The sequence below is a fragment of the Suncus etruscus genome, chromosome 16 (assembly GCF_024139225.1).
Source record: "Suncus etruscus isolate mSunEtr1 chromosome 16, mSunEtr1.pri.cur, whole genome shotgun sequence".
Taxonomy (NCBI): Eukaryota; Metazoa; Chordata; class Mammalia; order Eulipotyphla; family Soricidae; genus Suncus; species Suncus etruscus.
The window spans coordinates 76,184,121-76,200,141 of record NC_064863.1 but is presented as its reverse complement, the minus strand read 5'-3'; the positions used below and the strand labels follow the sequence as shown (position 1 = coordinate 76,200,141).

The following is a 16,021-nucleotide window of genomic DNA, read 5'->3' as shown; positions in this document are numbered from 1 at the left end:
AGTATAAAAGCACAAAAAGACAAGGAAGTCCATAAAAGATAAAGCTCATTTACCTTCCTTTGTTAGCGTTATCTTTAAGTTGCTTTTAATTAATTAATTAATTTGATTTTTTTTTGGCCAAACCCAGCAGTACTCAGGGGTTACTCCTGGCTCTGGGTTCAGATATTGTTCCTGGCATGCTTTGAGGATCATATGGGATGCCGAGGACCAAACCTGGGTCCGTCCTAGGTTGGCTGCAAGCAAGGCAAACACCCTACTGTTGTGCTATTGCTCCAGCCCCTTACTTTATTTTTTGTTTTTTGAGTCACACCCAGTGATGCTCAGGGGTTACTTCTAATTCTGCACTCAGTAACTACCTCTGGCAGTGCTCCGGGGGTTTTATGGGATGCTGGGGATTGAATCTAGGTTGGATGCATGCAAGGAATGTGCTCTACATGCTTTCCTATGCTTTTCTTTTCTTTTCTTTTCTTTTTGTTTTTGGGCCACACCCAGCGTTGCTCAGGGGTTACTCCTGGCTGCTCAAAAATAGCTCCTGGCAGGCACGGGGGACCATATGGGACACCGGGATTCGAACCAACCACCTTTGGTTCTGAATCGGCTGCTTGCAAGGCAAACACTGCTGTGTTATCTCTCTGGGCCCTTTCCTATGCTTTTCTAAACCCCCCCCCCCCCCCAAGTAGCTTTTTTTTTTTTAAATTTAAAGATCAGGTTTATTTAAAGACCATGTATCAAATAGTTGACATCGTTGACCATAATATATTTGTTTCGATGTAAGAGGGAGAACAACTATTAAAGAAATAAAGGAAAAAGAAGAAATGAAAGAGGACAGCAACAAGAACATTTGTGAGCATTATTGTATCTTCCCATGAGGTCATTAAGTCGTTGTCAGAAAGTTTTGTAATGCTAGTTTATCGTTCTGTTCTTCCTTTGTGCCCGAACATTAGGTGGCTTCACTTTGATATTGGTGTCTAAATTGATGTGTTTCTACAGGATGACGGTACTACTAATAATGGCAGTGCACACTCACTCCAAAAAAGTCCTGGTGGTGTCAGCCCAAATACAAGCATATCTGGCATTTTTCCAGACTGGTATCTCTACCGAGAGCTGGAGTTGTAAAGCTGGATTATTGGAGGAGCAACAATTATGGGTGAGGGTGCAGCATGTGTGGCTTCCAAAGGGTGGAGTCTTGGCCAGCCCTCTTCTCCTGAGATTGCCAGATTTCAGTGGAATGGCCAGTGTACCCAGAATTTTTCACAGCTTGGTCTACATTTCTTTTTTTTTTTTTTTTTTTTTTGAGAACAGAGTGGTCAAATGCAGACATGGAGACTCCCAAGTAGCTTTTTTTTTTTTTTTTGCCACATCTGGCATTGCTCAGGGGTTACTCCTGGCTGTCTGCTCAGAAATAGCTCCTGGCAGGCACGGAGGACCATAGGGGACACCGGGATTCGAACCAACCACCTTTGGTCCTGGATCAGCTGCTTGCAAGGCAAATGCCGCCGCTGTGCTATCTCTCCGGGCCCCTTAGTAGCTTTTAATGTTAGACATCTTATTGAGCTTGTGTGCCTCATCTTTTTCATCTTTTTATTTGTCAAAAAGCATAAACATGACTTATTCTCCAAAAGACTACATTTGAAGGAGGAATTATGTATGCAGTAGGTAAGCAAGAGATAGAATTGATTTTCCTCTTAAATTTTTTATTTTTGAGTCTTATGAACAAAATTAGTTAAAAAGTCTCTGTATTATATATACTTATAAAAAGGGAACTCAATATTAGACTTTTATAAACTTCATTGCTTCACAAGAAATAGAATCTTGTAAGTAAAAATTTTAAATAGAAAATTTGGGGGACCGGAGAGATAGCACAGCGGCATTTGCCTTGCAAGCAGCCGACCCTGGACCTAAGGTGGTTGGTTATAATCTCGGTGTCCCATATGGTCCCCTGTGCCTGTTACGAGCTATTTCTGAGCAGATAGCCAGGAGTAACCCCTGAGCACCGCCGGGTGTGGCCCCAAAACAAAACAAAACAAAACAAAACAAAAAAACAAACAAAAGAAAATTTGGTATTATTGCATCAAACAATATTTGAATTCATTACATTTCTCCCTACTTGATGACTATCAAAAATAAATTTAAGCAAAACTTTAATCAAAAATAAGTTTAAGTTTTAGAAAATAATTTGAGCAAATAAGTTTTATGTATTTATTTTTTATTGTTTTTTTGATTGATTGGTTTTTGGGCCACATATGGCAATGCTCAGGGTTACTCCTGGCTCTTTGCTCAGAAATTGCTCTTGGCAAGTTTGGGGGACCATATGGGATGCCAGGTATTGAACTGGGTCCATCCCGGGTTGGCTTCATGCAAGGCAAATGCCCTCCCACTGTGCTATCTCTCCAGCTCCCAGTTGTCAGTTATTGATAAAAGTTTTGTTATTCATGTTAGATAAAATCCAAGAACATTTAGTATCTCTTAGTTTCACACCTAAGGGAATGGGAACACATTTTTTTGCAAAGGCTTCTGCAAAGTCTGCCCCCAGAATTGTTTCTTGTGCCCTGGCCCTGTGCCCATTCTCTGCATTAGCTTTGTGCTTGATCTGCAGTTTTGCATGTGCTTAGCTCAAACACTGTATTTCTGAATCAACATATCTAAACCTGTTTCAGATTCTGAGTCTGTAATGATGACACTAATGGTTTCCCCAGCTAATGTGCTTCCATTCTCTCCTGTTCTCACATTCGCTTACCTCAATGACCCCTTCATTATTCAGTTCCATCACTTAACTCCTTATGCAGCCCTGTTGTGGCCTCCAATGTCCCCCACAGTTCTGACTTTCTGTCTCACTGCCATTTATCAGGCCAGGTCCTGTACTTCCTCTCTTATGCACTTGCAGTATATTTTACAATAATTCTTATATATATATAATATTATATAATAATTTGGGTGTTCTAGACTTATTAACAGTTCTTGGTGTAATAATGCTAAGCATTTTCAAACTATAAGTGTATCTGCAGAAAAGTTCTAATGTTTATGTTTAGAGAAGTCTAGGAAACATTTTGTGATATGTATAAAATGTGGAAAAGCTGTTTGTTTTATTTTTTGGGCCATACCCGGCAGCACTTAGGGGTTACTCATGGTTCTGTACTCAGAAATTGCTCCTAGCAGGCTGAGGAGACAATATGGGATGTCCAGGATTGAACCCTGGTCTGTCCTGGTCATCTGTGTGCAAGGCAAAGGCTGTGCTATTGCTCCAGCCCCAGGTTGATTGTTTTGAGAATTGTATACAATTTAAACTTTGATATTTTAAGTTCTGATATGGAGTTCCCAGAGTTGTAAACAGAACAAAAGTTTGGTAACTTTTTGTTTTGTTTAAAAGAGAAAGGTGGAAATGTAACCCTGCCCTCAACTTCCTGTTTCCCTAACTTCTTTTAGAATGTTAATCCCACCAGGAAAACCTGCCCTAACGTGGGATGGGATGGGCTATTTTGAATAAAGAATGAAAGAGTGCCTGGGGGAGGCAAGAAAGGAACTGCAAAAGGCAGAGAGCCAGAAGAGAAGCAGCGAGAAGCTGCTACAAAGAAGGCAGCAGACAGATTTATGGTGGAGAAAAGCTGTGAGGGAATAAAAGCAAGCTTTGTCTCTGAGACTTTGGATTAAAATGGACAGGGAAGGCCCGGAGAGATAGCACAGCGGCGTTTGCCTTGCAAGCAGCCGATCCAGGACCAAAGGTGGTTGGTTCAAATCCCGGTGTCCCATATGGTCCCCCGAGCCTGCCAGGAGCTATTTCTGAGCAGACAGCCAGGAGTAACCCCTGAGCAACGCAGGATGTGGCCCAAAACCAAAAAAAAAAAAAAAAAAAAAAAAAGGACAGGGAGAAACCTGACATCAGACAGACCAGTGGAACCTCTTTCCTTGTTGTTATAGGAAGTTATAATACTTCCTATATAGAAATGCAGAGGAAAACTTCTCGACAGCTGCTAAATTGGGTAGAGAGTAAACTGGGTTTAAAGTACTTTTCTATAGAATGATAACACAGAGCTTGTCTTGTAGGCAGCCAACCTCAATTCCGTCTCCAGCCCTACATAGAGTACATTAAGCCCCACCAGGAATAGTGATCCCTAAGCACAGAGCCAGACGTCAGCCCTGACCACCATTAAGTGTGGCACCAAACCAACCCCAAAGCCCAGAATCACTTCTTCAGTGTGTACTCCGAACTGCAGTCAGAGTTATTCTTCAGTGCCTCTTTGTCCTCTACTCATTTTCTACAGTTTTCCAACTCTACTTTGCTCATAACCTGGACTTCAAACAGACCCAATTTCCCTGAAATCACAGACTCTTCTTTCTCATCCCCCTTTGGGGAAGGGACTGTCCTTTATATAAAGAGCCTAAAAAATAATCTTACTCCCTGCCTGAGTTAGAGGCATCTTGATGGTACTTTCTCATGCAAGACCTGGCTCAGTCTTGGATGTTCTCTGCTCAGACCACTAGGCTTACCTTCATGTGGTCTTTCCTATTCCAGAGGATGGCCTAGATCTGACCACACGGCAGTGGCAATGTTCTGAAATAGAAAGTCCCCAGGCCTCTCAGGCTAGATTTGAAGCCAGGCCAGTATCACTTCCATCATCTCATTAGTACATTGACCCAGATTTAAGAAACGGAGAAGCAGATGCTATTTCTTCTTGGGTGTGGATAAGGTGAGGGAGAAAGGTGGGGCAATTTTTCAGTTGCTTGTCGTAAGTGAAGTTGGGTAGTGTTCTTACCTTTAACAAGACATGACCACTAACATTGGTGGTGTCTGGCAGCATTTCAGGCATAGACCTAAAGCACAAGTATATCTATCACTTACTAACTGGGTTTTCCTGGCAGAGAGGGCCAACCAACACAAGTTTCTTCTTCAGTTTCCTTATTTTAAAAGGGAGAAAGCTTTGCTGACAGTCTGTAACAAGAATGGAGTGAGTCAGCATATTAAGTACTCACATTCTCCTCTGCACAATGAGTGAGTATTACACGGGGAAAGCAACAGAGTACCATCAAAGGTCTTTGTTTGAGTCTCTGCTCAGACTGCTCTGTGCCTTTGGAAAATTCATTTCTCAGTACTTCAGTATTGGGGCTGGAGAGATAGCACAGTGGTAGGGCATTTGCCTTGCATGTGCCCAACCCAGGACGAACCTGGGTTTGATTCCCAGAATCCCATATGGTCCCCTGAGCCTGCTCAGAGCAATTTCTGAGCACAGAGCCAGGAGTAACCCCTGAGCATTGCCAGGTATGGCTCAGAAACCAAACCAAACCAAACCAAAACGAAGAAACAAACAAAAAACCCACCAAAAAAATCAATCCTAAATAACCAAAAGACTTCAGTATTATCAAAACTATAAAATCAGTCGTCTGTGGTTCTTTGGCGGAGGTGATCAAATAAATGTAAACAAATGTCATCTGAACATTATTTTTTGGAGGGGCTATACCCAGCAGTGCTCAGGGCTTACTTTTGGTTCTGTGCTCAGATTATGCTCCTGGTCATGCTCAAGGGACCACATGAAATGCTTGGAAATTGAACCTGGGTTGGCATACAAAAGGCAAGTGTCTTATTTGCTGTTCTATTGCTCTGACTACAGAACATTTTAGTGGCAATAAACAAACTTAATAATATAATATATTCATATATGTAGTTCTGTTTATTTGTGGGGAAAGATTTGGACCACATGTGACAGTGCTCAGGGTTTACAGCTCTAGCCTCAGGAGTCACTAGTGGTAGGGATTGGAAGACCATATTTGGTGTGAGTATTAGGCTTCCTGTCCACTATTCTATCTCTCTGGCTTCAAAACTTTCACATTGTTACACAATCTTTCTCCCTTGCTATAGAACATTTTTCATATTCTGAAACAGAAGCTCTGTATCCAGTAAATAAGAACTTTTCCTCCAGGCTCTAGCAGTTCTCAGCCATTTATTCCATCTCTAAGAATCTGGCTGCTCTATGCATCTTGTCTATGTGAAACAATGAAGTACTTGTCAGACACAGTCTGTGGCTTATTATATTGAGCATGTTTCCAGAGTATATCCATGTTAGATGAGTGTCAGAATTCACTTTCTTCCTAAGTAGTTCATTGTATGGTTGGGGAGAAAACTTGGGGATTAGGGACGCGTGCCTTGAGGACATAAGCCATCAAGTTGGAACACCAGAACCACAGTCACCCAGGCACCTCTAAGCATAGCCATAACCCCCTTCCCCCCCCACCCCCCAGTGTCCTCTGCCTTGTTGGATCTGAGTAGCTTCTTACCATTGAACTTGGCTACTGACTGGATTGGCCAAAGATTGCCAGAATCGACTTATGGGCTGTTGAACATGACTTGGGAGACCACTTTAACCAAGAAAGAAAAAAACAGAAATATGTACCATTAATCTTTCATGTTAATTCTCACAGGTTCCCACCTCTTTGTTTTTTAGCTATTAATTCTTTTGTTGTTGTTGGTTTTTGGACCATACCTAATAGTGCTTGAGCTCACTGTTGGCTCTGAGTCACTCAGGGGTAACATCTATTAGGTTAGGGATTAAGTTCAGGTTATATGTGCGCAAGGCAAGTAACTTACCTACTACATTATATATGACATTATCTACATTATTAGTAACTACATTATCTTTCTGGCTCTGCTCCCACCTTTGAGCAATTATGAACAGAAGTTCTCACTGAACTCAGGCAAAGAGATTTATTGGAGTCTTCAGCTTCAAAAATTTAGGGTAGAAACCAAATGTGAACCTGAGCTGAGTCCTTTTAAGTTTTAAGTGTATTTTGTGAGACCAAAAAAAGAAAAGCAGGTTATAGCCTAAAAGTTCTCTTTTTCTTGCCTGAGATTTGATTCTTTTATAGGGGGGTGGGACACATATCTGGTGGTGGTTGAGGATTACTCCCGGCCTGTGCTCAGGGATTGCTCCTGGAAGGGTTCTGGGACCATATGTAGTATCAGGAATAAAACCTGCGTTGGTAACTGCATACAAGGTGAGCATCCTACCTACTATCACTTATCCCCTGCCATAGTTTTTTTTTTTTTTTCATTTCTTTTTATGTTTTTGGTGTCACACCTGGAAATTCTCAGGGTTTACTCCTGGCTCTGCACTCAGGAATTATGCCTGGGAATACCTGGGGAAACCATATGGGGATAGTGCTGGGGATCAAACCTAGATCAGCAACGTGCAAGATCTTATCCACTGTACTGTCACTCTACCCCCAGTTCTTAATGTTTCTCTTGAAACTATTTCACATCAGAAGACTCTCCTCTCTGGTCAGATCGGCCAAGCATGCTCTTCATTTTCTTAGCTGTGGGTGGATGTGGCAATAGCTGAGCTTTTTCTTGGCCTCACCCAACAGTTTGGTCAGCTTCTCAAAGGCTTGTTCATGTGTTGCAGAATTTGTGACTGCCTGTTGGTGGTGGACACGAAAGAAACAGAGTCGGTGATTGTAGCAAAGTGTCTGCCTGCTTGTGGATATTACATAAGATACTTGTTTTTGTGCCACACCTGGTGGTGCTCAGGGATCACTCTGTGGAATTGGATCAGCCACATTCAAGCAAGTACCCTGCTTGCTGCATTGTCTCTCCAGCTTTCACAAAAGTACTTTTTGAAGTACTGGTAGTATATGGTGCAACTCAGGATGACTTCAGTGCAGCAACTTTTGCTATATGGGATCCATTTTCCCTAAGGATGTGGCTCCTAAACAAAGCAAACAAAAATTCATTCTGATGTGGCGTTTGGGGTCACTCCCAACTGTGCTCAGGGAAATTTGCAGTATTGCAGGTTAAACCTGGGACTCTGTGTGCAAAGCATGCAGCACATTGATCTGTGTCTCTAGTACCTAAAGATATATTTGAATCCTTAGAGAAAAGATTCCAACTACTTATATTGGATTCCATGGGAGTTCATTAGCCAGTCTGGCACTGGACACTTGCTCCCTTTTTTTAGCGGGGGATTTGGGCCACTGAAACAAAAACCTAAAAACTTGGTTGTGCTCAGGTGCTACTACTGGCTCTTCACTCAGGAATCATTTCTGGTGGACTTGGGGACCATACAGGATGCTGGGAATCAAACCGGATTGGCCACATGCAAGGCAGGTGCCATGCCCACTGTGTTATTGCTCTATCCCCTGAAGCCTGATTTTTTTTTAGCAGAGACCCTGACAAAAGGCTTTTTTTTAAGGTTGGTTTGGCATGTTTGGAGACCTGAAAGTCATCTGAGGAGATAGATAAAATTTTTTTTAATTATTAAACCACAAGTTGCCAAGTTGTTATTAATATAGTTTTTTTAGGCATTAGATATTTAAATACCAGTCCACCAACAGTATGATCTTCCCTTCACTAGTGTTTCCAGTTTCTCACCCATACCCTATCCTGCCCACTTGCAGGCACAAAAAACTTATTCCATATTATTCATCACAACACAAAGGCAAGTGGAATTACCAGATATTTGATCAAGAAGGGTCATATGAAATAATTTCATATCTCTCAATAGTGTTATTAAAGCCATTGTCTAAAAATTTACTAGGCTGTATTTGGTGGCAGTTGATCTATCAGTGTTATTGTTTAGGTTCACTGATCTTGGTGGTCTTTTGTTTAATTTTTTCAGCAGATCTGCTGTTATACTATTGGTCTGACTATGGAATTTTGAGGTATCACATGACTGTGCAGTCCAGAATCTATAGATCTGGAACATATTTGGTGGCTTGGCAGTTTGATAAGATTAAGTTGTGGAGCTGGGCCATATCTCCCTGAGGGTGTTGAGTGTGATAGTGGGCTACTGTGCCTTTAGACAAAAAGCTGTACCTTCTTTTCTTGTCTATAAAAATGGTTATAATATCTATATGTAGAAATATTGTATAGATAATAAAAGTATCTTCATGAGGCATATACTCAGCATGCTCAATGATAACTAGATTTTATTATTTTAGTTTTGTTTTTCTGGCCATACCAGGTTCTGAGGGCTTACCTCTAGCTTTGCCCTTCGTATCACTCCAGATGGTGCTTGGGGGACCATATGGAATGTTGGGGATTGAGCCCAGGTCATCTGTGTGCAAGACAAATGCCTTACCTTTTGTATTATTTCTTCACCCCAAGCTAGATATTATTAAGGGACTGACAATGGGAGTAATATTTGTATTTGGGAATAAAAGATCTGATTTGAACTTTCTAGGAACATTTTTTGGCCTAATTTTATTTTATATTTTCATGTTCATTTGCCAAAAATACTTAAAATATTTTCAGTAGAATTTATATACATACTTTCATAGTTTTGTGTATCTAAGACCCTAATTTTAGTAATTTGAAACTGAAACAATATTTATAAATAGAATCCATATTTGCTAATCACTGTGTTGTGTGTTATGGTCTAATACCCACTTAGAATAGAACAAGCTTTGGATTCTTTTTTTTTTTTTGGGCAAATAAGTTTTAAAATGTAGAGCACAATTGAACTTGATTTATTTTTTTTCGTAGCCAAATGCCCTACTATATTATTTATAGCTATTCAATTTTTTTCACTGATATGATTGCTGAAAAATTTATTAAATTACATATAATCACCATTTTACTTTAAATATTCATCTATTGTCTTTCAATAGTAGATTATTCCTGCAGGCTTTGGGAAATGAAGGGCTGACATTTATAGAATGGATTACTATTTGCTGTGCTATGCACAAAGCTCTATTCCCCAGAGACCAGAGCCTATACATTCTCTCCTTACCCACCTGGAAGTGAGGTAAAGAATTAGATCTAATTTAAAATCATAATCAAATATATATGCTTTAAGATTTCCCAATTGTAAGGGCTGGAGAGATAGTGCAACAGTAGGGCATTTGCCTTGCACACAGCTGGACACAGGACAGACCTGGGCTCGATCCCCTGTGTCGTATATGATTTCCTGAGCCAGGAGCGATTTCTGAGTCCATAACCAGGAGTAACTCCTGATTGTCACCCGGTGTGGCCCCAAACCCAAAAACAAACAAAAAAAGATTTCTCAGTTGTAATGCTTTAAGCTCACAAACTTGGAGCTGGACAGTTGAGGGGGTGAGGCACTTGTCTTGCACATGGCTAACCCAGGTTCCATCCCCAGCATCAATATAGCCCCTAAACTTTGCCAACAGTGATCCCTGAAAATAGAGCTAGAGTTAAGCCTTCAGCACAACCAGTTCTGACTACTCCCATGACAAACAAAAATACACAAATGGGTACTCAGAGAAATAGTTGTTTCTTCTTCATTTTACCATTGTTTTCCTGTTACTTCTTTGGCTCTATTATTGAATCCTATTGAATTATTTTATAGATAAGCTATAAAAATAACCATGTAAAGCATCTATGTTCTGATGTAAATCTTTCAATACGAAATTAAGTAAAAAATAATTTAAAACTGAAGGATCAGAACCATAATATCGGAGGTAAAATCTTGCAGCTGACCCACAGAACCACATATAAAAGGTTCCCTGAGCACTGACAAGAGTTACTTCTGAGCACAGACAGAAATGGCCCCAGAGTCCTAGTGGGCATGTCCCATTACTAAACAAACAAAAGAAAATGTAATCTCCATTGTAAAGTGAAATATTTACTGACATCCCATGTCAATGATTTGATTGTCCTAACACTGGTTTATATATTCCCACAGTTTCAGGTGCTCAACTTTCCAGAACAGCCTGATATATACCACTCCCTATTTCTTCCATCCTCTACCCTCCACCCATCACCTCACCTATGACTCATAGACCCAGGATTACTTAATGCTTTCCCCCACCTTCTTTTCAAAGAATTTGGGTCACACCTTACAGTGCTCAGGGCTTACTACTGGCTCTGTGCTCAGAGATCATTTCTGGTGGTGTCAAGAAGTGACAGGGATTGGACTCAGGTTGGCTGAATCCAGAGCAAGCACCCTCCCCATTCTACTATCACTTCCACCCATCCTCCCTTCCCTTCCGCCTACCACTCTTTGTTCTTTTGTCGGAACGCTTGCAGTTGTTTCATTCTGCTTATTCATTTACCTTGCTTGTGTATCTTCCACATCTGAGTAAGAGAAACCACATGGCATTTGTGTTTTCCTGTCCTCTTTTTTTTTTTTTTTTTTTTGGTTTTTGGGCCACACCCGGTGATGCTCAGGGGTTACTCCTGGCTGTCTGCTCAGAAATAGCTCCTGGCAGGCACGGGGGGACCATATGGGACACCAGGATTCGAACCAACCACCTTTGGTCCTGGATCGGCTGCTTGCAAGGCAAATGCCGCTGTGCTATCTCTCCGGGCCCATTCCTGTCCTCTTTTCATGATTCCAATATCCTCTTGGTTCATCCACATTCTGGCAGGATTCACTTTCTCAAGTTTCTTAGCTGAAAGTCCCAGCTGGTCTGTGCCCAGTACATCTTCCTGACTCACATGGCCATCATAGGCACTCTGGAGTTTCCACAGGCTGCCTCTATTGCCCGTGTCTGTACATGAGCCTTGGTTAGGACAGGTGGGCATTTGCCTTTTGATCTGTCCACACTTGCCTACTTGATCTCGTTATTCTCTGTGATTGCCTAGGGACAGTGACGCCATTCCTTTTAGTGCCAGAAGACTCTAGGCACATCAGTCAGATTTTGCCAGCATTTTTCCTAGATGTGAACAGCCATAAACCCTGTTGCATCCTACGCATCTCTGTGTGCTTTTCCACTTGCCTTGGGGAGCACCAGACTTCTCTGTTGCCTGCCTTGATGACCCTGTGCCAGCCTGGGCTTGAACAACTGCACAAGGTGGCTGTGGTCCCTAAGATCTCACATGAGGTTGATGATGCCAAGGGCAGGTTTTTCCACCCACAGTCCCAAATCTTGCCTTGCAGGGGCAAGTAGTGCAGCTTTCTAGCAGCTCAGCTCCAAGGGCCAGAGGAAAAAAAAAATTCCTTTATGGACTTGCTGACAGAAAGAGCTAAAGAATGTGGCTCTCTTGTCTTTGTTCATAGGAAGAATCTTGGAAGAAACTAGATAAACTTTGCTGGGAACCAAATCAATGCAAGAAGTACTTAGAAAAGTTTTCGAAGAAAACCTAAGTTCGATTAAAAAAAAAAAAAAAAAGGAAAACCTAAGTTCATTTGCCCTAAGTGTTTTAAAATGAAGGAAAATAGTTTGGTAGATGCATATTGTAGGGGACTCAGCTTACAGTTTCACACAAGAAATCAGACTTTCACTGGAAAAAAGTGCATTTTGGCCAGGTGTTGTCAAGCACCTTCTTGAATCCTACTGTGCCAGCCAAACTTCTCTTTTCTGCTGCTTTCCCTGTTGCTTTAATTAGCCAGAATTTAACATAAATCAGGGCCAGGGTTGACATAATTAAGGGCATTTGCGCTGATGAACTCAGAAAAGGTGAAAGGAAAAGTAAAAAGTAATTTCACAAATGTATGAAAACAATTCCCCCTTTTATTTGTTAAAAAGGCCAGTGGATGGGGGAAACATCAGATAGTGATTGGCTGATGCATAATCTGTAGGTGAAAAGCATTTAAGGAAGATAATGATCTCATGCAGCTGCTGATTGGAATTATCTGTCAAAGATCTACCTGAAGAAGCAGCTGCATGTGGTCAACTTGGTTGCTCAAGTGGTGACTTATCTCTCAAAGTATGAATCTGAAAAGATCTAGGAAGGGAATGCTCTCAGGCGGAAGGTGTTAGAGGTATAGAGAAAAGGTTCTGCTTACAGTGTGGACAGACATACAGACATCCGTGCATACATAGTTGATCAGTGCCCTATATAGGTTGCAGCTCATTGAGGGACTTTGAGCCTCTCAGACAGTAAGTACCTCCTGCAACAGGATGGTTGGCACTAGCATCTGTGATGATGTTCTGAGTCTTCAGTTCTCTCCTCTTTACTGCCAGATGCTGTCTCGCCTGAGGGAGCCTCAATTGGGCAAGGCCCAAAGCTGAATTGGCAGGACTTACCTCAATTGGGAGCTTAGAGGCTATCTTGTACTGGTATTCCCCCGGCCCAGTTGCATTAAGTTCTATACCTTTCTGCCCTTTCACGGTATCAAACTCCACAATCTCCCCATCTCCAATGCTGCGCAAATACTTCCTGGGGTTGTTTATCTTAATAACTGTCCAGTGAACAAAGACATCCTGCTTAGTGTTATTTCTGCTAAGGAATCCATAGCTATTTCGAACATTTAACCATTTAAAGGTACCTACGTCTTGGATTGCCAGCACTGGCTTATCCGTCTTTACTTTACTCATCCCACCAGGTCCTGTACCTGTCCTGGGAGAGTCTTTTGAGTGAGCGCTGTTTACTCTTATATCCTGCACATATTTTTCATACGTCTTTAACACATTTTCACTTATCCTGCCAGGTTCATTACCGGCCTTAAGAAAGTCTTTTGAATAAAGACTCTTCACTGCTATAAAAACACTCTTCCCTTCGTGGGGCATGTGCATGGGAGAATTTTTAATAAATAGGCTACATTCAGTTTGTCTTGAAAAATGTCGGTAAATAACTTAGAGCAGCGTGAGGGAAACTAATTCGATATGTTAGGTAAGGTAATACTCCGATAGAGATGCAGCAAACACTCCACATTAGGTGCAGCAAGAGGGAGCTGACAAGACGACAACCGTTTCTTTATTCAGTACCCAGAAAAAATGGTTACCACCACTCATTATTTTGAAGTTTTCAAGTCCCCGTTCAAGCACTAATTGTAAAGAATTTGCCTTCTGCCTGAGGCTGAGCAGGAATGACTCCGGCTTGACAGGATTTTTTCTCAGATTGGATTTAATAGGGAAGAGGCAAGAGAGAGAAGGGTCTCATAAACTAATCCTGGCTCTTTTTTTAGGGTCACGCTATACTGTGCTCAGGTGGATTATACCACATCAGGGATTCTTCATTTGAGGCCTAATTTTATAAAACTTTAATAATTTTAAATTTCTACTTTATTCCTAAAAAAAACCCTTGTCAATAAAAATAAAAAAGCTTTTGAAAAAGTTATGACATTTAGAATATCATATACTTTGAAGTAGACAGTTAAGCTTTTTAAACAATTCTGAAAGGGTGTCTAGTATTCATTGGGAAGTGTAACGAAGTTGTAGACTAAGATACACTGTATGACTGCTCCCTCCCTCCCTCCCTCCCTCCCTCCCTCCCTCCCTCCCTCCCTCCCTCCCTTCCTTCCTTCCTTCCTTCCTTCCTTCCTTCCTTCCTTCCTTCCTTCCTTCCTTCCTTCCTTCCTTCCTTCCTTCCTTTCTCTCTTCCTCCCTCAAGGGCACTTCTCTTTGGGTTCTGATAAGATTGATTCATAATGGTAGAGAAGCCATTCTCCTATTCCCCCCCCCCCCCCCCCATGCATCTCTCCTCACCCCTATCCCTCTTATCCCCAGCACAGTCAGAGCTGAGTGATAACTGGCTGTGACCAATAGTATGTGGCCAAAGTGATACCTTATGACTTCCAAACTGAAGCTTCAAGGAATTTTGTAGTTTCTTTCTTTGTTGCCCTGCACTCTATTGCCCAGACACTTTAGATGAGACATATTGAATATAGGTGCATACACAAAACTTCATGCCTTTTCATGGTTTTGATGGTCACTCTTTGAAATGGTTTCTGGAAGTGAGGTTTCTGGGTAAGAAAATGAATGTATTACAAATGTGTAATTTTTTTTCCTTCCCACCCACCCGCCCGCTTCTACAAACGTGTAATTGCGAAGATATTACCAAACTGTAGAGAGAGCCTCTCTGCTTGCTGTTTAGCAATGAATGAGAATGAGAAGCATTTTTCATATCACTGAAGTTAAATGTTAGGGTTACATTGCCAAGAATATAAACACCTCAGAAAATAATAAAGGCTTGTTTGTGCTAGTGAAGTGTCTCATGAGGAAGAAGGTTGGTGACTGGTGCTGCTAGAGGTTTTTTGTCATCTGCATTGGACCTGAGAGGGCCTCTCTTGGCATTAGCAAGTCTATACTAAGAAACTTGTGGAGAATCATTGCGCTATGGAGAACTTGGAACCTTGGTGATGCAGCTTCAAAGAACAGTGTGGAATTTCTTTTCACAAATTAAACACAAAAGGGATATAATTCAGTGGTATAGATCATTTCTTACATGTCTGAGACACTGGATTTAATCCTGAGCACTAAATACACTACCCAAACTAATAAATACCAAAGTTAAACATAAAGCTTCTAGACGGGCAATACCTCCACTCCTGGGTGTCTACCAAAAACAATAAATTGTGCTCAGGTTTCCATAGCAGCATTATTCACCATTGCCCCAAAGTATACACACACCAAAAAAACCTACCTGACAGGCAGTGTGGTTTATCTGTGTGACGGAATGGGATTCAGTTGCAGCAAGAAGGAGCATGGCTGGAGAGAGCTCAGTGCCTGAGTGTGGAACTTTTGTACAGGATTGGTCAGGTTCCTTTTGGCACCACATGGTACCCTAGCACTATTGTAGCAATACTTCCTCTGCACAAAGCTGACAATACCCAAGCATCACTCTGTGTAACTCATGTTCTGCACATAAATTGGGGTAACCAAGCTCCATTGCATGTATTCCCCATTCTTTGCATTTCCCCAAAGGAATAGAGTGTTGATGCATGCTAAAATCTGGATTGAATTTGAAAACAGACATGAGGAAACCACATACACTGAATACATATATGGTATGACTGTGTTTATGTGAAAATAGTTGAGACGTCTTTTTTGAGGTTATGAAAACATTTTTGGAATAGATAATGCTAATTGCTGTATGATCTGGTCATTATTAGAAAAACACCACACTACTAAAAATTATAGTCACTTGCCCATGTGAACTCTAGGCAGTGGAGCTAAGATTGTTGTTTTTGTAGAAGTACATGCTTCCTTTCAAATCTTTCTTCTCAAGCACCGCTTTGATTTGTTTTCAGCATCAGTATGACAACCTGCTCCACGGTGATTGCCCTGGGAATGATGCCCCTCTGCCTTTACCTCTACACCCGGCCCTGGAATCTGGAAAAGAGCCTTACCATTCCCTATCAGAACATAGGTTTGTATTGGGTTGTTCAAAGCATAGTAATGGTGATGG

The 16,021-nt window shown here is 41.4% G+C and overlaps 1 protein-coding gene across 1 annotated transcript in view; it reads left to right on the top strand.

The window, feature by feature from the left end:
• The window catches only part of SLC10A6 (solute carrier family 10 member 6), a 29,735-nt gene that overhangs the window by 3,029 nt on the left and 10,685 nt on the right, over window positions 1-16,021 (top strand). The window contains exon 2 of the mRNA XM_049789773.1: window positions 15,864-15,982. Coding sequence (XP_049645730.1) covers window positions 15,864-15,982 — 119 coding nt within the window. The remainder of the gene's footprint in view (window positions 1-15,863; window positions 15,983-16,021) is intronic.